Here is a 26,032-nt window from a genome sequence, read left to right as displayed (position 1 = left end):
GGAATAAACAGTGTAAACACGGCCACATCCCGGCAGTCAATAAATGCGCATGCAAAAATGATTAATAGATGTATCGGCGTAATTAATATTCTGTGAGTAATTTAGCTTGCACACACACACACTCGACCCCCACAATCAGTTCTACACCGTCATTCCAAGAACATAAATTTCCATTTGGAGCTCATTCGGTGCTATAAATAATAAATCGCCTCGCCGATTATGACTAGATGTTCGCCTAATTATTTTCGCATATCCATCTTAATAACGGCTTAAACACTGGCAATTAACTAACTGCGTTTGGATTATGATGGTTTAATAAGTCATTTCTTGTATTCACAACCAGTTTGAACTGAATTTTGCCAGGAAGTTGTGCCAGGTTTGAAAAAGGGTCTAAATAAACTACATAATTATGAATGGGAAAATAATGGAGGTGGGGGTAAAAGTAAAACAACAATAATGGAGGTGTGGACTTACAAAAAAACTTATGTGTACATTTTACTCTCTTTATGTATGTACATTATACACCCGTTACACTTTTTCATCCAGTTATACATCTCTATTTTGATGATGATGTTTTCCCTGAATCTGTATTGCTATCCAATTTCACAAAAGTTATCAAAACTTCCCTTTATCGAACTTGCTCCATAAACCTAATTGTTTCTTGAAACACTTTTTGAAAGGACTGTGCGCACAAGAAGCCGTCTCCCAGTCTACTTCATTTTTGCATTACGGTCGTTTACACCCACCCTTCATACTTCAAATACAAATGCTGTTTGAACGATTTATTATACAAATATGTGTATACAAATGGATCTGGCCCGCTGCGTTCAATGTCAATTCAACCGGGCCCAAATGAATTTCTACAACAGACCCAATTTCCCAACGATATCGTAAAAATGTACAGACCATTGAGCAAAGATCAGTCGATACTTTTGCCATTCAAAAGAAAAAAATCCCTGATGTTGCTAGATATAACGGCAGAAGTAACGTGTCAATAAAGGCAGAAAGAATTTCAGCTTTTGAACTACGCCAATTGAAAATCTTATAATGAAGAAGTTTCATGGTACTTATTTTGTTGTAGTCTTCACGCTCAGCTAGTGAATTTCGAATCGTTCAGCTTAACCAAAATCCCATTTCAAGTTGGAACGATTGTCGGCCAAAAGTGGAGATGAATCGGGGTCGCGACATTCACGGACCGCGATTAGTCGCGGATCACCCGTCTTGGAACTCCGTCCGTTTTGATAACATTCGGACGAGTTATTGTGTGTCTCAGCGGGCGGCCGCATTGTCTGTTGTCTGGGACGCTTCAATCCTCGTCGCGACGCACAATGGATGCGGATCCTGCGATGCGGGACACTTCGGTGTATTCAATTTGTGTGGACTTTCGCTGACAGGATAAAAGCGGGTTAGTGATAGTGAGAAGTGAAATGGCGGGTGTATGCGTTGTATGAATTACAGCCGAAGGATGAATATCTTTTGTTAATTTTAATTGAAGGGTACTAATTTTGGAAGCATCCCTAAATTTTGAAACTAAATTAATATATTAAAATTACTTTGTCTTTGTGTATATTGCATATTACACACATATGTTTTTATTTGAACAAAGTTATTATTGGCAACTGATATTGGGTCCATAAAGTGTCGTAAAAATACAGGATGACGGTAAAGCGAATATGGGACAACAAAGTTAAACGGATGGCAATATCCCTTTTTTAATCAAAACCCCAGTAGGTAATTTATTTTAAGTATTCATATCGGAATCGGGAAGCCTGTATCGCAATGGAACTGCCAACGCGGATCAACTTTCATTGTTATTTGCTGAAGATATCGTAGGCAACGTTGTCTACTCACAACAAAATTTCCATACCGCTCCTTGGAACGTCCCCAAATAAAATGAATTTTCTCCTATAGATAAAGCTAATTTGAACACTAAAGAGTTTCAACAAATCACTAAGAACATTTAGTACATGAAAGTGGCTGAATTAATTGAATATTTCGTAAACTTGGCAACGGTGGAGAGACAACGTGTGGCACAGACCATTGAATCCATAACACACATCGGTCCCCCGGAATATAGGACTGATACAGGCAGACGGAACGCTGCCAATATGTCGCTAAATCGCGAAATTATCCGCCGTTTTTTTCACATCGTCTTTCCGCCTTCGGACGGGTTTAAAATTTTAACGGTCGCGATAAACAACAATCCACGTGAAAGTACACCATTTCCATTGTCTGGTACCGTCACTGGAGCAAGATAAAAGAGCTCATGAAAAAAGTCTCTTTTGAAATAATTTTCTGTTTTATACACGTTTTTTTATTGAAGTAATTAATATATAATATAGTCACTAGTAAAAAAACCATTTGTTGGATAATATTTTTCATAGGTGACATTGGACAAAATAAATTATCAGTTATATTTTCTGTTTCACAGGCGACGATATTAGATATTTTCAAATTTACTAAAATATCGGTACACCTTGGTTAAAGATAATTTAACAAGTCACAAAATATTTTTTGTAGGAGTCTATTATAAAGCTGTCATAAATGATATTTGATAAAAATATTATTGACATAAATATAAATAAAATAAATTAAAGGTTACATTTTTTGTTTCACAGGTGACGACATTAGATATCTCCAAATTTACCAGAAATGTTACATATTAGTTAAAAATAATTTAATAAGCCACAAAATATTTTTCGTAAGTGACCATTATAAAGCTGTCACAAATGATATTTGACAAATATATTATTGATATAAAAATAAGTAAAATGTTCCCAGTCGACAATATTAGATATTTCCTTGATTTACCAAAAATATCGAGACATCTTGGTTAAAGATAATTTAACAAGTCTCAAAATATCTAGTCTAATATAAAGCTGTCATAAATGATATTTGACAAAAATATTATTGACAAAAATATAAATAAAATAAATTATAGATTACATTTTCTGTTTCACAAGTGAGGATATTAGATATCTTCAAATTTACCAAAAAAGTCGATACATCTTAGTTAAAGATAATTTAATAAGTCACAAAATATTTTTTGTAGGTAATTATTTTAAAGTTGTCATAAATGATATTTGACAAAAATATTATTGATATTAACATGAATAATTATGTTATATTTTCCGTTTCACAGAAGACTATATTAGATATCTTCAAACTTACTAGAAATGTCGATACATGTTATTTAAAGATAATTTAATAGGTCACAAGATATTTTTTGCAGATGACCTAAGCTGTCATAAATGATATTTGGAAAAAATATTAGTGACATTAACATAAATAAAACACATTTTCTGTTTCACAGACGACGATATTATATATCTCCAAATTTGCCAGAAATATCGATACATCTTAGTTAAATATATTTAATAAGCTACAAAATATTTTTTGTAGGTGATTATTATAAATAATATTTGATAAAAACATAATTGACATTACCATAAATAAAATACATTATCAGTTATGTTTTCTGTTTTACAGCCGACAATATTAAATATCTTCTAAATTATAAGATATACAAGTTAAAAATGAAATGGTAAATACACATCATAACCTTTGAAAATTTATATCTTTAATTTTCTGCTACATATTTTCATGATTCATATTTCATTGCGTTTTACCACTTACATAAGGAACATTTTGTATTTCTATTATACATATATTCCCATTTTTACGTGTATTTTATTTTTAAACGAAACTATTTGATATTTTCCCTGAAGACCAAGCTTTTATGTCCATCTAAATACTTTATGAAGTTGAAATTCTTTCTGGTGATGGGGAAGGGACATTGTTTGTACGTTCGTCGCATTTCCCTTTTCCGACTTGGGGAAATAAAACATGTTTCCACGAGGGAAATCGAACGCAAACAATACCATTAACAAATCGTTATTCGAATGCAATTAAATCAATCTATTAAAGGAATTGCATTTTCCATTTATTTATCATGTTTGGTAAGCATGGAAATTGTAATGTGGTTTTGAGGAGTTACTTGTTCATTTAACTTAAGATAGAGATAATTCATGAATTATCTTAAATAATTTGCAGTTACCACTTCAGTTAGTGATTTAACTAAAATATAACCAATATTTAAACGAAAACGTACGTTTTCTGAAATAAATTTTTGCCATTTCTTGCCAGAGATACATTTTTTAAAGCAATTTCGGGGCTGGCGATTTATTGATGCCTTATAGAACAATTTCCTGTTTATCCAGGGGGGACGTATTGAATGTGGGTTATACTTTTTCATATGTCACCACTCCGAATAAATATTTACAAAAGCTGATGGAGATGGAGGGACCGCGATCTATTTTATTGATATTTTAATCTGCGCGAATGTTCGTATTGGGTTGCGACGTCGCGGTTTATGTGGGACGCGTCCCAATGAAATCATAATTTCTGCGTGTCCCGGAATATTATCAAGACAGCATCGATATTTACGGCGGCCCGAAATATTCCGGGTCAACGTCAACTGTGTCACATGCCATCATCGTTTTGTTTAAAACATTTTCCATGCAAACCTCTGCACGTTTCAAAAAGCCTCTACAAAAATCCATATCCACATTTGCTCGCATAATACGTTACTTTCAACTCGTCGTAATATCAACAGGCTACAAATTGCGACACTTGGAATAAAATGGTGAATTATGCCGAGCGGCATGCATGTTTTATACATATCCCCGTCTTATTATTTCCATAGATTTTAATACGGAGTCTGGCTGAAGTGGGTCAAATATGCGATGCATTCCGGAGAGTCTCCAGCCTACTTCTTAGGCGAGATGCGGTGAATATATTATTCAAATCGCATCGACCGGTCTTTGCCTTTATTTTGTCCCCATAAAATATTAATTTGGCGAGGTTATGTGACCATTATTAACGACGAAAGTGACTGACTAATATTATATGAGTTCCTAATGGAACCTCGCTTATTAGTAAATACTTAAATTAGACAAAAAATCAATTAAATTGTATTTTATTAGAATGTAAGCAAACTGCATGTCTGCATTAAATTATAAAAATATTCTTTATTTTAATCTAAATGTAAAGTATATATAAATTTGACTATGTTCCTTTAATATTAAATTTAATCAATTTACATATACAGGGTGGCACAATTAAGAGAAAAGCACTCGATTATTATACCTCAGAAAATAGGCAATAAAGAAATCTGTTTTTAAGAAGAGGATCTTTTTTATCGAACTCATTTATGCAAACAAAATTTCCTAGAAATTGTTATCTTTTTAATAGATCATATACAGTATTGGCAAAAAGTAGAGCAACTTTTTTAAAATTCAAATAATTTTTCTCCTAAAAACGTATATTAAATTAACTTCACTTTATAAATTTAACAATTACATACTTAAACAATAAAAAAGTGTTTAATTTTACTGGAGTGTATTTGATTTATGCTGGCAAAAAGTATATCAACTTATGCTATGTAAAGTTTTATTACAACAAATAATTTGTAATTAGTATTTTAATTAATTCTATGCTAATATATTGTAAAATTAATATGTAATTTCTAAACACCTTTTTTCATGGAAAGCAACATACGGTTCATACTATTTGGATCCATATTTTTCCAGACCTCCTGCAAAACCGTGAATAAATCTTGCTGATTACTATACTATATATTGTTTTCAATGAAGTTTAGATCAGGAAATTGACATGGCAAGTTAATAATATTATTTGTTTCCTTTAAAAGCCACTGGTTCAAATATATGTGTGTGCTTTGGGTCATTACCTTGTTGAAAATAAAGATTTTGTGGCATAATTTTATCTGGGTACGGTACCATGTTGTTCCTTAATATTTCTTTATGCATAAAACGATCCATGATGCCCTTTGTTCAAAGGAGAGGACCCATTTCAAATCCCGAAAAACAGCCCCATACCATTACAGACTTGTCGCCGTGTTTAACAGTGAGTATGGGTTAAACTTTTCATGAATAGGTCGTCTTACATATAAAATTCCATCACTGCTAACCAGATTAAACTTGATCAGATCGCTTATTTAAAATCATTTAAAGTAAAGGGGACCTGGAAAACTGAATTCTGGCTCGTCTGTTCTTCTCTGATAGTAGTGGTTTTTTAGTTTGGCCTTCTCGCATAAAGACTTTGTAGTAATCTATCTCTTACGATTCTTGAAGAAACATTAATTCCAAGTTGTGTTTCAAGTAGTCCTTTTATTTTGCTGGAAGGGAGGAAAGGTTGTTTTTTGGAGTATGATAAAATTAAAAAAAAGTTGCCAGTCGAATATTTAGTTTTATATTTGTAGCTAACAGAATTATTTTTAATACATAAAATATTCACCGATATGTTTGTATACAGTGTGTTCATAATTGGTATAAATTATATTAGATTTGCATATACAGGGCTGTAGTAATTTATATATTTTTAAAGTTGCTCTACTTTCTGCCAATACTGTACATGGTAAATCAGCTTTCAGATAGATAATCAACCGAAGATGTATTAAATTTTTCTTAATTTCTGTCATCTGTGGTAAAAGCTAGGTAAACATATTTTACACATTTAGTTTTTACTTAGTTGCAATTATTTTTCAACTAAAATCCATAATATTATTAAATACTTGGAGCTTGGAGTCTTCTTATCGGTACTACTTAAATTCAGAGAGAAAACTAATTTAAAATTTGAAAAAGCTGATGTAAATTTTACTGAATCAAGTCTATCAAAAAAGAAACATTGAATCTCATTCGAGTATAAATAAACAGAAATTTTAGACATTTTTACCATTAAAATTTATGTACAGATATTTAATATATATTTTAAAATAAACCACATAAATTATAAATATGACATATTTTCAGTTTTTCAATTATAACGGGCAAGTCGTCAATCTATTTGAAAATTTTCCAGGTATATAACCTGTCACAAACACAAAAAATCAATTTCCAGAAATTTCATTCTCAACAGTTTCAGCTCTCTTCTTATAGAAGCTTCTCTGTACATACCATAAAATTGTTTTCAATTTATCAGAAAAAGGGAATGGAAACCAATTTTATACTAGATATTATTTTTAATCCTTAATCTTCTATTTCCATCTTAAATAGGCCACATTGTAAGTAATTTTAGATTACATGTGTGCAAATTAATTATTAGAAATTTGTTATGTATATTTATGTTAAGTTATGAGTATATTATAATTTTCTAGTATATTTGTATTCATTTAAAATGTGCAAATGTAATTTAAATAAAGGACAAGATAAGGAGTCTAACTAAATATATTTATTTAAAAATATATTAAAAAAATGTAATAAGAAAATGAAATAGAAAAATAAAATTTACCAGAATATGTTATCATTAGAAGAAACCTACGTATCATATAAAATAAAACTTTTATTTCACATTGTTACATTGGATATATGTAATTACTTTGTTAACTTGATTGGGATCAGTAAAAGTTTTATTAGACAGTAAGAGTATTTTAATGAAACATTTAAAATACATAAAACTACAGTTTAAATATAAAGCTGAAAATCTTTACATAGTTTAATTGACGTTTAGTGCTTCAGAATATACTTAAAATGTAGATATATCACGGGAAGATAGAAATATTAATAGAAAACTTCAAATTTTGTGTTACAGAGGCAGCAAATTAATAGTTTCCAACACAAATAGGTATCCGTTGTTCTCTCCACGATTGATTATTTCTGTGTGCAGCATTACTTAATTAACATAGATCTCGATCCGGAGTTGGAAGTTCCAGTTTCGGATTGTACTGCTCGTGCGGTGGATGTACAGCTGTAATCAGCGCTGTAACTGCTCGCCGTAATCGCCGTCAGCCGCATGCTTATGGTGCTTTAAATGGCGGTAATTATGCTTAATTTAATGGCGGGACGTTATCCAGCCGTACGTTTCGACCGACCCACACCGATACACGGACACACGTAGCAATTGTTCGTTTTATTGTCCCAATGGTGCCGTCATGACGTGCATTTTTATTCGGATCAACAGGCATCAACCGTCGGACTGAAAAGGGGGATTCGTTTTCGGGGGTATAATTGCGTGTTCGAAGAAAGGTTCATTAGAATTTAGGGTCTCGCAATATTATTCAGGTCCAAAGTCTGTGGGCCCGTTAAATTATTGGTCTGTTACATAAATTGCTTGTGAATATCACGAACATCAAAGTGAGACTTAATTAAACTGCGGTACTTCGCAGCAGTTGATTACCAACAATAAGGGAACATTTACAATGTTTTGTTTAATAGTTTGTTTAATGCGGACTATTTGTTAGTGTTTTAATAATAGCTTTTATTCCAAAAAAAAAAAGTTGATTAAAGCCAACACACCGAACCTTTCTATCAGATCCAATCAAATAATTGCAGTAAACAATTTTCCATTTGAATTTACAAAAAAAAAAAAAAAACGTACGCACATAAAATATTAATCATGAATAATTTAGTGGTATTGTTTAAACAAAACTGACTCTACCGAACGGGTTTAATTTTCGCACGTTGTTTTTCATTCGTCGACAATATTTTAAATCAAATGGTGGAAATGCTGAATATTCATTTCGCCAAACTTGAATAAACACCAAACAAAAACTGATTCGTTTGTATTTACAAATCAGTGCCATAAAACAGCCTATTTTGTCCATATTCAAAATGTGTTTGTAGGTGTGGAAGTGTGAGACAAAGTATTTTTTTATTAAAATTTCTGTTTAAGTGGACACAAAAGTGTGAGCTCAACTAATTCTATTCTGGCTTACCATACAACTTATGGTTCTGAGAGTTAAGTTTATCTACAAATGAGTTTAATTGAGAAATAAAATAATAGGTTAGATAGTAACTAATTTTTTAGTTGGAGATGGTTAAATCTCTTAATGAATTACCCTGTATATTGGCAGATAATTGTAATTGTAGTGGAATTTATTGTAGTTTATAATAAATCACATATTGGACTATAACGGTTAATAAGTTGAATATACAGTGCAGTCAATAGATAATCAGCAGGAATTTGTATTTAACTCATTTTCACCGTCATCATCCGGTAATTATGAATGGGTGTCGATAACGCATTGTAAGATAAAAGAGGCGGTAACCTTCGATGTGGCATATTCTGATGTGCATCGGACCTGAATGGAAGCCCGGGGGTTGTTTATCTGATAAATAAACCGTCCAGGTACATGAACGATGGCCCCCTTTTGTGTAATTTGCACTCTATTCATTAGGTGCATTGTGTATCTACAGGGTGCGGGGATGGTGTACTGTTTGTGTATTTGAGGCGCGTACTGCGAGGGAGGGTTTTAACCCTGAAACGAGGCGCTGAAACCGCTGAAAAGTTGTTACGTTGCCCCACATAACCCTATATGTTTGCGATCGATGGCGGTGCTGGTCGTGGTCTGCACAATGTTTCAGCTACGATGTCTGTTATTGTTTGTCTATTGCGTCCAGTGGAAACCATCCAATGTTTATTAGTATTTAGTGATACCACATGTCTGCATGTAAAAAATGACATTTAACAATCCAACATAAAACTTTTTAATGGTAAATTTTGGTTCATGGACGAAGTTTTCTTTCAAAACATGCTATGATATTAAAAGTATATTGTGCGTTTATGTGGACGAAATATTTATGAGCATCTGATTTCAAATTAACCCTTTTTATATGATAATATTCATATTCATTCAACGTTGAATGAAAAAAGGTAACAATATATTGACTTCTTATAATTTTTAATAGATGTTGAAAACCATTTTTCTACAGTTACCGTACAACAGCTACAATAAAATAGAAAATACTTCAGACACTTATTAAGATGTATAGTTTGGAAGATATAAGAACTGAGCTAATACTCGATAATGATGCTGGGAAACGATTTCCAATTTGCGGTTACAGCCCCGACAACTTCTTTGAATTTCCCTCTGCCTCTTCGACAACTTGTTTACCCACAGTCCTTAATGTCTCCATTGATTGTCGTATATTTAAAAGTTTTCTTTCCTTAACTGATTACAATAAGATGTTATGGAACTAGTACTCATTTTAATTTGGTTTAAAAGAAAATATGAATAAAATGTACCCCGTTTCATTTTGCAATATGTTATGGTTCAATTGAAAGCTCAGCTGCATAAATTTTCAATCAACCATGTGACATTAATGCAAATCTTTAATTTTCCTGATGAGTTATCTAACAAAACGACCCGTGAACATTTTTTGACTATTTACAGTTATTTGTATTTGCATAACGAGAATTGAAGTCGCACTAATTGGAAACAGTTGTTGCACGACTAATTTCGAACTTAATTGCATAGCACGCTTTCATTTGCTTTTCGCAATGTTGTGAACATGACCTGAGTATGCGGGATTTATCCGGATTTATAAAGATATAGGTCGTGCTTTGGGATTTTTGTTTATAAAACAAATAATTCTAAACTATCAATTGTTCAAAAAATATTTGACAGTCGAAACAAATTGTTAATAATATATCTATGACTACCAGAAACACTCGACAACATTTCCCATCCCTGGAAATAAAATGACTCGACATGCTAGAAACTGTACGGCTGGCGCTTTTTATACCTACCACGAAAAGAAAAAGGATACTCAGAACTCCGGTTATGGAACGCAGCACAGAAGATTAGAGAAGTATTCCATTAAAGATTTCGATTGTTGCTCACTGACTTTACAGCCATGTAAAAATCCCGTCATCACGTGAGTACATCAATTCAAAAAAATATTCAATATATTCGACATTTAATTTCAGTAAAGACGGATATTTGTTCGACAAGGAGGCAATTCTTGAATATATTGTCTTTAAAAAAAACGAGTATTACAAAAAGTTAAAAGAATACGAACGACAGAAAAATAAAAACAAGGAACAAAATATTCTGGAGGAAGCCAAAGCCTTTCAGAACAAGATGAACTCCTTTTTGATATTTGAGAAGAGTATTGTGAGCCGCTCTACTAATGTCATCAAAGAAAGTGATGCGTTAACCCCATCTATTTCAAACATGTTAAATGGCAACGAGATGGAATTACCCAGCTTCTGGGTCCCAACGAAAACTCCGTCAATAAATAAACCCGAAATAGAAAAACCAGTAAGACTTTAATAATCACCATATTCTCTTAGAGTAATGCACATTTTGTTCTAAGGACAAAACCATATATTGTCCGATTTCAAAAAAACCTCTTAAAGCCAAGGACTTAATTGATGTTAAGTTCACTCCAATCAAAGATCCAAACGTCAAGAAACCCATGGTAGTGAAAGAGGACAGATACAAGTGCGCCGTAACACACGATGTATTAACCAATGCAGTGCCTTGTGCAGTTCTCAAACCAACGTAAAAATCCTTAAATATTACATACATTATTTACAATGTAACTTTCAGTGGCGACGTTGTAACTCTCGAATGTGTAGAAAGAATTATTAAAAAAGACTGGATCCACCCCTTAACTGGCATGAAATTGAAAGAAAAAGATATCATAATTATGCAGAGGGTAAGGCATTGAGCAATTGAGAATGACTAAAATATGCAGCTGTTTTTAGGGAGGAACGGGCTATGCTCAAACTAATGAAAACCTGCAGGCGAGGGAAAGTAGGCCTGTGTTACAAGTTTAAAATTTTTCATTTCTAGTTCTTTGCCTCTTGTTTCACTTAATTAATATTTTGTTTAAAACGGGCTTTAATTTACATTTTTGTGTGGGATATGTAAGCGGTGTTTAAAATTCTCATCAACTCATGAAATATAGATGAAACATGTGTGAAATTTCATTTTAATGATATTTTTTTAATCAAAGTTATATGCTAACTCATTAATCACAGTCACTGATTGATCTTAAGCAATCATGTGTTATTATGTATAGCTATGTAAATATGCAGTCTGTTTGTCCTTTAATGAACACTTTCAGGATGATACAATATTTGAAAAATATATCTTGTTCCAAATATTTATTGTTTGTTTTTCCTTTATAAGTATACCATGGTTATTAAAGCTTGGAAATATTAGGAATAAACCTTATTTCCCACCCACTTCTCAACTCAAAGTTTGCTTTCTTATAGTGCATCAAATATTAATGAAAGGAATTGTAAAGACCCCATCAGAGCTTATAGAAACTTTTACAAAATTGTTTATAGTAGCTCCATTTCAGATAAATAGCTCAATTTCATCAACTTAACCGCCCACTCCAGTTAAAACAATAGATAAATTATATTAAGGTAACTCCACTCACGAATGAAAAAGAAAACAAGTGTTAAATTAGACAAATTATATGACGAAGACTGCACCATTCAATCAGAGGCAAAGACTTTGGATGATCTGACAACGGAATCCATGATTTTATTGAATTTATTTGCTACATTTGTTTGATTTTTAATCTCGAGTAGCACCTGTTTTCTTCATATTTTATTTAATTGAACTTTATTGTTGAAACTGATTGGATAGGCCTTATTACCTATTATTTTGTAATTTAATTAACACCCTTTCCCTACGGCGATACCTATGCAATTCTACGAAACCACATCGGTAAATCACAAGGTACCCACGTCCGCACCGACCGCATAAATAGACATTTATCAGGTCATCCGTCCGTCGCACCTAACAAGTAATAATACCCCGGTCGCCGCCCAATCTACACATGTTGCAGTCCATACAATATTACACGTGATGCATTGTTATAGGCCAATTAGCCGCTATGATTATTCCCATTGTGGCGGTAGATGGACCGAACCCATCCCCAAAGGCGCCGTCACAAAACGACTGCGGCAGCTATTTCGGTAATTGAGTCGGTGTGCCGGTTTGGGTTGATGCGGAACTTGTCCCGGTTTATAAGATACCAAGTTTCATTACCGGGGAAATTTTAACGTTAAAATATTAAACGGTTTTCATAGTTAATTATAAGAAAATATGTCCACATTACTACGAGTTGCTTCAAACACAATGGACGAACGATCTACATTTAAACGGTCGATCAGCACTATCGACCACAATCGAAGCCATCGCTTGTGTTCAAAGGCGTCATAAATTGCACCCCCTTACTGAATCGGGATAAATTCCGATAGATGGGAGAAAGGAGGAGCTGCGCCAAATTATACCCGGACGGTATCTAGCGAAATTGACAGACGGCACCGTATTCAATACTCGGAAAAACATTAATTTATTCACTTAATCCACGTTCAATTATCGGATTGCCCCAGTGAATGGGACCCAATTATTTCTAGATCGAATTCTCAAAAGGAGATTAAATTTGATTGGGATTATTTATTTTCAATGGGTAAAGGGTTATTTTTACTTCCTTTTTAATTCCTGCTTAAAATTTCAAAAGGGCTTTAATTAAAATGATTTATGTTTTTTGATACTTTTAAAATACTAAGAAATACTAGTACAACAAATTACATCGTACAATGACGAATGACTTTGAACCGTCTCGGATTTAACTTGAAAAGCTTTTTTTACTAAAACTTTTGGGTTAATACAACTTAACCGACAGTCGATGGGAAAAACTGGATCAATTAATAATATTCTGCTCCGTTCCAACCTTTTTTTCCTAAATGAATACATCAAACCGTAACATCGGAGCCGAATCAATTCGATTTTCAAGAACTTTTTTTGTCTCACGACGCCAGACAATGCGAACAAAAACCGCCACATTTAAGCAATCATCGTTCATCGCGCCCATTACATTACGTTTTTAAGCTTCGGTAATTTGAAATTCTATGCATAAAAGAGTGCCCCAGTTCTTCGCATCCGACAATCAAAAGATATTTCATCGTAGAGCCGTAACGCACTTATAAATCATTGACATTGCGTTCGCGACTCCTCTCCCGATATTTGAACGCACTGCGACTCATCAATTCCCATTTCGTACGTGCGTACGGGCCACGGGAATGGAAAAAACTCATCTCCACACACACACACGTGATTAGACGGGAATCGTGTGAATTCAAATCGTGACGGATGCTCCGAATGTGCGGGAGCGGCCAAAGTGGGTTTTCATTGAATCAGCGGAGATAAATCGAGATTACGGGCGAATTTCGTAGGAAGTTTGCCGATTTATTCGGCATTTAATTCTCAGTGTTTTTATAACTTTTCGTGAAAAAAAAAGAAACTTTAAAAGTGCTTTTTATATGTAAAATTTGAGGAAATTTGAGCCATTTATGTATGTTACTACGAGGCTTTCGTATTTATGTTGAAAGTTTTCTTTTCTAAATTGATTTTTAGTGTAATGTGATTTCTAGTTAAACTAATAACAGACTTTTACAATGAATGTTTGCTAAAAACATTTAATAACTGTAAAATAAAATTAATATCCACAGAGTTTTTTTAGTTCAATGCATTTTGTAATTCAATTTTATACTCTGATGCATAAAATTAATTTACTAAATTAGTTTACCAAATACAAAATAAAAAACTAAAATACTGCTGTATAGAAATATAGTTTAATACAAAACTACATGGCAGCACAAACTGTCTGCTATAAGAGATAAGTATTCAAAAACGGTGATGTCTAATTTTAATAATTACAAACCTATCTCTATATTAAGTACTTTCTCTAAAATATTTGAGCAGGTATCTGTCATTTATCAAAGTTTTCGTTATAAAATTTCTCCTAATCAACACGGTTTTATGTTGGACGGATCCGCCACCACTCCTTATTATTTTTAAATAATTGCCCAAAATATATTATTGTAAGACAATGAATTGAGTTAGAGTTTGAAGTTACAATAGGCGTCATTTTAGGTTTTACTTGCCGTAAATCTGGGCTTGATTGATGCAAAACGGGCGTTGGAGGAGTCTCGATCATTTTGCCGGAGAATTTATGCGGTCGTTTGGCAAAAGTGACGCGACGAATTCACTTTCGAGTGCGCAAAAAGTTACATTGGAGACCGAATAATTTACTGCATTTCGGTTGTTCAATTGTCCCGTGACGAATATATTTGCTGTCGACTTCAAAGGGGTTCGACGTGAAACAACTATTACACATTAACACACCCTCGCATAAATTAATTAAACACGCAACAACAGAAATAAATTTAAACAAAAAAAAAAACATGGGATAATAATAAAAATCCGATTGTTGTTTTTAGCATATTCGCAGTGTTAAGACTTCCCCTGGACATTTTATATTTAAACTGTAATTTGTAGCGCAAATCCCGTCTGACCACACATCGTAAAATTTGCACAAACGTTTATCTTTCTAATTTAGCGTCGACGGAGGGATTAAAACAAACGGCGAATTTTCTTTCCCGCCACCGGTGCCAAATTTACTAGTGTGTTTAACCATTTTGGCACTTCCAATCATAAGTGCCACAAAAATAAAGAAAAGTATTTCATCATTTAAAATTCAAAAGTTTTATGTTTGAGTAAGTAATTTTAAATTGTTAATATTTTGTAACATTCTGATGAATCTCAGTTGTAAATTTAAAATTGGCATGGTGTTATCAAAAATTTTGATCACTGGACGATGAAACGGACATAAACCGATTTGGCAACAGTGGTGATTTACTTTGGTCAGCGGCTCTATAATTTTACGTCTGCAATTTTCCGTTTTCCACTGGCCCAACCACTTTGTTTATTAAGTGCCGGACGCTATTGTGCAGAAAATGCGGAAGCTCCCGGATTAGTTTTATTTAAATTTAAACGTAACGGAGTGTTCCGAGTACACGATAGTGCGCAGGAACAATCACCCGTCGTAAATCTATTGGCTATTTGCAGAGACGGTTTAATTGTAAATTTATTGTGGATGGAGGGAACTTTATTCAACACATTAATTTTATAGACCCTTTAAAAATTATCTGGTACTTAATATCTAAATGACGATTTTACTGTGTTGAAATAATAATGGAATGAAACTACATTTGTACGAATTTGGTAAATTCGCCCATAATATTCAACTTTAATATACAGGGTATTTATTACGAAATGTCCACTTTAATGTGACTTGTGAACAAAATATTTCAAAAGTTAGTTGTTGAATTTTTAATTCGTTATATAGCTCTTACATCAAATTTCAAAAAAGTAATCAACTTTTGAGTCTTTGATAATGGAAAAACTGAAAATATAATTTCTATTTAATTTATTGTAAATTATACATACATGATATTTAATGAACTAAGATTTGTTTTGTAAGTATGTGAACAGATTTTATATATTTCATTTTCACTCATTTACAACCTCTTGAAGCTGAGAGAAAAAAAACTATTGATTAGTTTTTATTAACACATCCGTTTTTGACATATTTCAGTTTTAATCTTTGAAGAAAATTAAAATAAATATTAAAACTGAAATATTTCAAAATAAAATAATATGAAAAGCTCTTAACAGTGTGAAATTTAAATATTTTTGGGAAAAAAAATTGTTTAAATTGTATGAACGAGTTCCAGCAGCTCCCAAATTTTGACCACTTATTTTAGAAACACCTTGTATATTGTGGACAACATACATTAATTTATTAGTTAGTAATTAGTGCGTGAAATGTTGGTATTAAATTATTATGGTGCGTGGAGTGATTTGACATGAGAATTAAATTAGCCTGTCCCCGCCGTAATTTCTCCGGCTAATCCCGCGTCCGTCATCAATCAGTGTAAGATTTACAGCTGACAATAAAATTCGTAGACGTCGTCCGGTTTAAATATATACCGGAGGTGAATTTATCCCGTACAATTTGCAAGATTAAACGGGCCACCAGAAGCAGAAGCAAGACGTCTGCTCAACCCTGTCGGTGGCGTTAAATTATGGCCGCCATTTAAATAAAGCGCACCATGTAAATAACCCATCCATTAGCCATAATAAAAATAATGGACGGCTAAGTTTCCCCCATTGCGTGCACTTCCAACTGCAGATCTTAATCCGGCCGACACTTTGTCCCCCCAATTCCGGATTACGGGGACATATTTTCAAGCTTTCTTATCTAATTTTTTTTATTGAAATAATGACTGTACGTGCTGTTAGTCACTTTTGTATGTGTAATCTATATCATTTCATTCTGGCGCATTGAACTCAGAAGTTTTATTTCGATATTCTGTAAATAAATGACTTCCTACACTTTCGGCTACTTCACGTTTCAGATTCCAGTAAATAAAGCGAAAAAGTGGAAACGAAATCAGACAAAAATACCGACAAATGTCGCGTCTCAAAATATGCGTTTGGTACAAAAATAGCGGAGTAATTGAGATAAACTCATATTTCACATTTGTCGCTGTTTTTATCTTTCCAATTCGGCGGATGTGTTCATTCCACGGTTCGCAAAAGTACCGTTTACTAATATTCCATGTCTGTTAAAAAAAGCTCCACAAAAACGGCAATTTATCCTTAAAAAGGTTTGAAATGGCGGACGAGGCGGTTTTGGTGCATTCGTTTCTGTATTTGGCTCCCAAATGGAACGTTTTTGTGGAATATGTAATTAATTTAGGAGAGGTAATTAACAAAATTGAGTTTATGCAAAATAATAGGATTGCACGGCTTAATGGAATATAAATTTGAGTAATGCGTTTATTAATTGTTGACCGGAAATTATTAACTTAAATCATTTATCAAACAATATATCCAGTTTGTTAGAACAATTAATAAATTAAATATAATACATATATTGTTTGTTACAATACATATATTAATTAAAATTATTATTATTATTAGTAATATTACGAGGATTAATGATATGATAAACTAATGAAACATTAAACTACTAACAAATAATATAAAATAGTTCACTATGTAATTGTAAATGTTTTAAATTTTCAAACCTTATAATAAAAATTATAAACTGAATAATCTCGTATCCGGATAGAGAGTAGAGAATAAGCAAAACAACTTGCACAGGCTCACGTTCACACTTCTAATTGCTTTTTGTTTAATTCCCTCCCGGAGATCTCGATTTATCGCCTTTTAAAAACCCTAATGCCGTTTCCAGCCATTACAATCGGATGATGTCGTGTGTTTGTAAAAAATTGCCCGCCTTCGTTTCGCACCTCGAAACAATGGTGGCACTCAGGGGGCTCGTCTTGTGCAAGTGCATCTTGATTAAATTTAACGGTTATGTCCCGATAACTCGCAGAACAAATAGCACCGTTGTGTATCCCAGTGTGGTCGCCATTTTCTTTGATTAAGAATGTCGAGGGCGTTGGTAGAAAATAAATTCAACCAGATAAGGACGTCGATTAGACTGGGTGTGAGAAATTGTATGAATAAATAAGATACACGGGGAAACCACGGTGAAATGACTTACAAAGAGGAAATTAAATGGCATAACAGCAGATAACGGGTTTATGAAAGGCAGATAATCATTTTGATGTTAAAAGGGGGATAAAAAATTATTTATTATTGTCAAAAATATTTTTTAAATGAGACTTTAAGTTACTTATGCCTGTAAAAGGAATACTCTTCTGAATAAGCTTGATAAATAGATTAGATTATTATATTTTTAACTAAAGAGTTAAACGTATTGTCAAATATTTTTTAAATTATGTTTTAAGTTACTTATGTCTGCAAAAACGATACTCTTCTGAACTAGACTTGATAAACAGAATATGCAATTAAAACTAATGTCTGTAAAAAAGACACTTTTGTTAATCAGATTTGATAAGTTAAAATTAAAGTTTTAACTGAAGAACTAAACGCATTGTCTTTTTAAATGAGACTTAAATGTATTGATAAAAATATTTTTTTAAATGAGATTTTAAATTATTTATGTCTATATAAATGATACTATTCTGAAACAGACTAGGTAAATAAACAATTCTATTAGTTAAAACCAAACTTTTGACTCAAAAACAAAAACGTATTATCAAAAATATATTTTAAGTAAGGTTATTGGTTATTTAAGTCTGTATAAAGGAAATTCTTTAGAACCAGACTTGATAATTAAACTATTCTGACATTTAAAGAACTAAACGTATTGATAAAAATATTTTTTAAATGAGATTTTAAATTATTTTTGTCTATATAACTGATACTATTCTGAATCAGTAAAGGTAAATAAACTATTTTATTAGTTAAAATAAAACTTTTTACGAAATCGTAATATATTTTAAGTAAGGCTTTCAGTTACTTAAGTCTCTACAAAAGAAATTCTTTTGAACCAGGCTTGATAAACAGACTATTATGATGTTTAAAGTTTTGTATTGTCAAAAATATATTTTAAGTATTTACTTAAAATTAAATTTTTAGCTGTAATTCGGAAATTAAAATTTAGTCCATTTCCCAAAATAAATAATTCTTTTCGTTAGTTCTTTTAAGAAAGTTTAATCTCATAGGTTATTTAAGCTTTAATTCATAATGGTACCGAAACATATAAAAACATGTAAGCGCAAACAAGCCGGCTTAATGTTATACGAAATTTCGTTATAAAGTAGTCGAGTAATGAAACCGTAAAAAGGCTCGTTGAAAAACTATCGTATATTCCGTCGTGAAGGGGCACTAAGTCTTCTATTATGCCCGCGATTTGTTTAGATTAAATCTGCTAAATGGGCTGGCCATGAGACGTTTCCTAAAAGAATTTACATCGGTGGTACGTTAAAGTTTCCTCTTATTTTCATGCATCCTGCTGATTTATGAAGCGAGTTGCTGAAGAAACGTAATTATGTTTTGTGAATGTTTTACGAGTGCGCCAGAAAATTCTGTATCACGTCCTGATGTTGTTCTCGGTGCCGCTTCGGTTTTGCCGGTTTATGGCCGCTGTTCGCGATAGAAAACACTCTTGCTCGAACTCATCAATAGTTATGTTTTCTGCATGGACGTTTTATTAAGACTCGCTGAGATACCAAGGTCGTAAAACACTTAACTACTTTTATCATTATCAGCATTAATGAAATATGTATGATTTTTACACTCGCTCCTGGCATTAAAATGTTTCTTTTTGAATTAAGAAACTTAGTTTTTAATTATTTTTACAGGGAGATAAAGTTGGCATATTGTATAAAATTTCATAAGATTTGTGCTCACAATCAGTAACATCCATATTACTTAAAAGTAAATCCCAATCAACTAATGATAAGTGATAGTTTAATGTGTAAACCTCAGTACTCATGCAAACACTATACTCATCATTAGTCGAATTCACTCGAGGCAGATTACAATCTCCAGTTACTAAAAATATATCCACTGATGCACAATGATTGGAATAAAAATCAGTACCAGATGCTGTTGGAATATAAACAGTTCCAATTATTCACTTTTGGTTTTTGACCTTAATGGAAATAAAGACTTAAAAGAGGTTTTATTGAGTTTTTCACTTGGCTTGTCTTTTCTCCTCACACTACACATAATTTCTAGAGTCTTTTGTACGATAAACAATATTATTTCTTTATTTCTTTCTTCAGATCAATCCTACCGACATCTATTAAATATGCATGTATAGATTTGACTTTTTTTCATCTTCGCTGACCTCATTCTTTTGATCGTCAAGCAGTGCGTCAAAAGAACAAGGCTTTAGACGTTTCCGTTTCAACATATTGTTGTTATTCGTCTGTAATCTCCATCTACAAGGGACCATTAAGGCAAAACACTGTCGTAAGCCAAGAATCTCCGTCCCCCATCTGCAATCAGACCAATTTCGCCATGCGACGCAAAGCGGATCACGTCAGCGGCGTCACAAAGCAAACACACACGTAATCCGCCCCTGGATTGTCTCCGGCTAATAATCCCCCATGAAATGGTAATAACGGGGGAATGTAATGTCTTTCGATATTATTGCCGTAGATCATACGGCGTCGGGATCCCGTTCCGAGGTGCGTAATTAGGACTCTGGCGGTGGGGACGAACGACGATATTATCGCCTCACTCGTTTCCACGCACATTAGTTACGGCCAAATGTTGCCGCGTGGACTTTTACTTTGTAGTTTAATATTCAAAAAGTCGTTCAGTCCTAGTTTGTTTTACAGTTTTATTACGTAAATGATCCATAAAACCGGGTTTATTGCGCTTAATAATAAAAGGCGTGTAGTGGTCCCGGAGCCGTTTTTGAATTGTACTAATAAATTAGTGGAACGTGCCTAACTTTATTGCTTTAGTGTTTTTATCAAATATTCTTATTGATATTGTCCCGTTTCAGTTAATTATATGTATCACTGTTTAATTTGCTCTCTCCCAAAGTTACGTGCAATTATTCCACTTTAGTATCCATTTAATGCTTATTATCTAAAATTCATGGACGTAGTTACGTCCGAGAGCGGCCTAACTTAAAGCAAACATAGTTATCGTTTAAAATTAAATATTCCACCGACAAGCTTTGGGTGGGCTTAAGACCGTCTCCGGCTTAAAATCGGTGGCGGCTTCAAAGTCGGGCACTAATGCATGGCATTCGTCCAGCAATTAGTCGGAAGGGTTGTCGTCCTTTGTTTCGCATTTAAATCCACTCCGTAAATTGGCAAACATTTACGGAAAGCCCATTGGCCAAGAGAGACGGCGAGTGCGTCCGACTAAAACTCCCAGATTATTAGCGAAGGGAAAACCCGTCCGCTTATCTCCGATGACCACCACTCGATTTGCTCCTGGATCTTTCCTGCAGAACAAACATAAAACTCGCCGGCTGAAACTGGCCGAAAAGCTGTTTAGTGCTTCCATCAACATGTTCTAGTCCGGATCGTTCGTTCCGTTAAGACCGTCATCTATTTAACTTCTTCTAACTGGCCTCTTTCATTTTAATGAAAGTTAGAAGGGATTTCTTTTACCGGTTTTATACGTCCTGGCAACAATGCCTTTGTACGTTTTAAATTCATTTCACGGAAGTGATTCATTAATTTACTATTTTATTCTGTTCGATGTGAGTGAATAAAAAGAGGTTTAACTGGCATTCATTTCTACACGCTTTTCTTTTTTTAATCCATGATTAATATTTTAATAATGTTGGATTTATTTTATTTCGTTACTTCTTCTTGATCAATTACGGAAAGTACGTGAGCAAAATTTGCTGCAAAACTGGTGCGATCCCACAATCATCGTCCACCTTACAACCAGGTAGGGAAACAACCGGAGCCAGTTTAAATAATTCCGGTCGGCATGGAAAGAAGCGTTCGGGTCAAAGTGTCGCGTCAAACTTTAACTCAAAAACAAAAACCTATTGTCAAAAATAAGTAAGGCTATTGGTTACTTAAGTCTGTATAAAGGAAATTCTTTAGAACCAGACTTGATAAATAAACTATTCTGACATTTAAAGAACTAAACCTATTGATACAAATATTTTTTAAATGAGATTTTAAATTATTTATGTCTATATAAATGATACTATTCTGAATCAGACTAGGTAAATAAACTATTCTACTAGTTAAAACCAAACTTTTAACTCAAAAACAAAAACGTATTTTCAAAAATATATTTTAAGTAAGGCTATCGGTTACTTAAGTCTGTATAAAGGAAATTCTTTAGAACCAGACTTGATAATTAAACTATTCGGACATTTAAAGAACTAAACCTATTGATAAAAATATTTTTTAAATGAGATTTTAAATTATTTATATCTATATAAATGATACTATTCTGAATCAGTATAGGTAAATAAACAATTCTATTAGTTAAAATAAAACCTTTTACTCAAAAACGAAATCGTATTGTCAAAATTATATTTTAAGTAAGGCTTTCAGTTACTTAAGTCTCTACAAAAGAAATTCTTTTGAACCAGACTTGATAAACAGACTATTGTGATATTTAAAGTTTTGTATTGTCAAAAATATATTTTAAGTAGTTACTTTAAATTAAATTTTTAGCTGTAATTCGGAAATTAAAATTTAGTACATTTCCCAAAATAAATAATTCTTTTCGTTAGTTCTTTTAAGAAAGTTTATTCTCATGGGTTACTTAAGATTTAATTCATAATGGTACCGAAATAAATAAGAAACATGTAAGCGCAAACAAGCCGGCTTAATGTTGGATTTATTTTATTTGAATCGTTACTTCTTCTTGATCAATTACGGAAAGTACGTGAGCAAAATTTGCTGCAAAACTGGTGCAATCTCACAATCATCGTCCACCATACGACCAGGTAGGGAAACAACCGGAGCCAGTTTAAATAATTCCGGTCGGCATGAAAAGAAACGTTCGGGTCGAAGTGTCGCGTTGGTGGCAACAAATGCACCGAAGCCGTGGGGAATATCGTCCGATATACAACACCCAGGTGGAGGAATGCGGACCACCCCACCGGCCCCGTAATTGATGCTAAAGAATTCACTGGGCCGGCCATTAAACGGGGAAGAATGGTCCGAAGCCCGGGTATAAATTTAAGAAACAATCACTATAAAACCGCGTTTTGCTTTTCAGCAGGAAGTGCTTCCCGGTTTTACGGTCACACATGCACACGCGGTCATTTCATTCGGCGACCGGAAAGGTCTGGAGAAATTTTATAACTGGAGTGGTATGTTGTGGTTTATGGGGTTTGAAAATTTGATGCAATTAACTTTATGGCACTGCAGGATTTTCTAAATCGCACATGCGCAAATTTTAAGTTACCCATTTTAATGTGAAGCGAAGCTATTTACTACTTTTATTCAGTGCTTAAAGAATGTTCGCTTTTATCAATGAAGACTGCAAAATTTTTCACTTCATTCTGTAGTGCGAAAAGCAGGTTAGAAAGTCGATGTATATTTTACAAAGAACGATATTCGTTCGTTCTGTGCCGGTCTGCATTTTTGATATAAGTATAGTAGATGTAAAATACGAGTTTTGTGTTATCAACGTACGCGGAGATGATGGAAAACATTTTCAGGAGATATTCAAATGTGAATATATTTGTGCAAATGTATGAGAATAACTCCCGACTTTTGCCCTGAAAATTTAGATTCGAGGTAAACGTATGGAGTATTTTCCCATGCACTCACACATTAATGTTAATAAAAGGACTGTTTGAGTTTTAATTATTTCAAAACATTAAGCAAATTTGTTTATTGTTATAATAAAAATAACAAGATTTAATTATCTAATTAAAGATTTTATTTGCTTTTTATAAGTAAAATTAATGTTTCACCTTAGACGAAACGTGTACAGAAGCATAAAACAATGTCGAAGGGTAGAAACTAAATGAACCAAGGGGAACGCAGATCGATAATGTGTGATTTCGTAAAATTATTCCAATTTGAACGAACAATGTAGCAAAAGCAAAATCCCGTTCATTAATATTACGCAATTACCGAAATAAATTCTTGTGCGGAATTTTCCCGAATCATTTCGTGTTAATTGAAATATTAAATTTAACTAATGTGCTGTTAAATTTGCTTACTACAATCGTAGTCTTAACAATAATACTCCCCCTGTAAGTGGAATGCTGTTGTCCGACACCTAATGTTTCCGAGGAAGGTATGTTTTTACCTTTTACCAACTGGGGTGAGCTCGACGCAACGTGATTTAATAACTAACTAATTAATACACCCATAGATATACTGTGCAAGAGAATAAATGATAAATATTATTTGAGCTTTGAGTTTATGAAATAGAGTTGTAAACACCCATGAGGTTTTGTTACATATTAAAGTTTACAGAGAGATCTTAGTAACAACTATTTGAAAATCATCGGATTGGCGATCTCCGCCCTCAATAATAGATTGAATTTACTCACTTTAATAATCGTTGGCATAGTATCGTAACACCATAGGCAATTTCCTCCAATTTTTCGTTATTAAGGGTCCATGTCAATATTGAGCGCACACGAAAAATCCAATAAACTTTATCCGCCGCATGGTAAAAAAATGATGTTCGAGATAATTTTCAATTTTAACAAATGGCCGTTGTCAATGCGGGACGGCGGCATCGGAGTTCATTTTTCATTTTTTAACGGTTTTACGTCGCAACATTTATTGTCATCTTCAGATCCCCCTCCCCCATTCTCATGCGGGGGCAGTTTTCTCAGGTCACGAAGGGAAACGGAGGAACGTCGACGTATGTTGCAATGTTCGACAAAGTGCGGGTGGAGATTATCCCGTCACCCCCGCACGTCGGTGTTTTTGATGGTGGCGAAACACGAGAAAACCCCCCGGTCATCATTTATCGGAGAACAAGAGAAACTTATTAATATCGCCGGAATTTCGAGGAAAATCGACACCACACAGAACTTCTTTGTTGTTGTCAGATACAAAAAAGCTGTTCGTAGTAAAACAATATTTTTAATTTAAGTTAGTATGTTCGTTTTATTATTTTTGTATTTACTGAATTAGTGACTTTGATGAGAAGTAGTTACTAAAATGACCACGATAAGGTAACAGTTCACACGTAGTTATTACCCCCCAACTAGCCAGACAGGGGCGGATTGTAGTTATTTGTCCCATAAACTTTATTACATTTAAAAAGACAGTTTACGACTGCACCCCGCATAACTGCCACATTAAACTGAGTACTAAAATTTATCATGTTTCTTACATGTCAATTTAAGGGGCTTAAGCAAAACTAGTAGTTTCTTAGATTTACGACATTATTTTCCAGCCTCCATTATATTTTTGAAAATGTGCTGCTCCGCTTTTATGTGAGCTATGGAAATGGCGACTGTTATTCCTGGATTCCTTTCTTTAAAATTGATATCATTTTGTATTTTATAGTCCAATATAAATTTATTGCCAAAACTGGTTTATTGATTTCCAATTTTTTGTTACAGAAAACACAGTTGCACCAACTGAAGACCAAGCACCAGACACAGGTACGTGAATTTATATAAATATGAGTCGATATTACTTAAATGTAATTTAATAGAAGAGGAAGACGACGAAGACGATGAGGAGGAGGAGGAACAGCGTGTAGAAACCGATTTTAAATTGGCTGATTTTATTAACAGGTTTGCACTCAAAATATTATTTATTAAACTTTTTTACACATCTTTTTGTAGATTGGCGAATCCTAAAATCATAAGGGCATGCGGCTTAGCTCTAAGAAATTTCGATAAGAATTCGGTTAACACGAACCACTGCATCGTTAAACTTTTACACCGAATCGCTTTCGACTGTAAAATGTACGTTATGGTGTTTCAAGTGAGCATTTTCAGGACGTTTCAGAAAATTTATTCCATGAAGGACTTCCCCGAGTACAAGGTAAATGTTTACAACTGTTTTAACAGATTATGATAATCCATAACAAAAATTATATGCGAAATAATAACATGGTTCC

At 33.3% G+C, this 26,032-nt stretch overlaps 2 protein-coding genes across 2 annotated transcripts in view; both read left to right on the top strand.

Moving 5' to 3' along the window:
* The window catches only part of LOC109595664 (protein timeless homolog), a 121,777-nt gene that overhangs the window by 68,955 nt on the left and 26,790 nt on the right, over positions 1-26,032 (top strand). The window contains exons 10-12 of the mRNA XM_020011084.2: positions 25,527-25,568; positions 25,622-25,703; positions 25,755-25,956. Of these exons, the coding sequence (XP_019866643.2) occupies positions 25,527-25,568; positions 25,622-25,703; positions 25,755-25,956 (326 nt within the window). The remainder of the gene's footprint in view (positions 1-25,526; positions 25,569-25,621; positions 25,704-25,754; positions 25,957-26,032) is intronic.
* Positions 10,462-11,875, top strand: LOC109595680 (nitric oxide synthase-interacting protein homolog). The gene is made up of 5 exons (XM_020011098.2): positions 10,462-10,673; positions 10,726-11,059; positions 11,115-11,302; positions 11,351-11,459; positions 11,509-11,875. The coding sequence occupies exons 1-5, from the start codon at positions 10,498-10,500 to the stop codon at positions 11,578-11,580; spliced, it is 879 nt and encodes a 292-aa protein (XP_019866657.1). The 5' UTR covers positions 10,462-10,497; the 3' UTR covers positions 11,581-11,875.

This window comes from Aethina tumida, chromosome 3 (genome assembly GCF_024364675.1).
Source record: "Aethina tumida isolate Nest 87 chromosome 3, icAetTumi1.1, whole genome shotgun sequence".
NCBI classification, from domain to species: domain Eukaryota; kingdom Metazoa; phylum Arthropoda; class Insecta; order Coleoptera; family Nitidulidae; genus Aethina; species Aethina tumida.
This window is presented reverse-complemented; position numbering and strand designations above follow the sequence as displayed.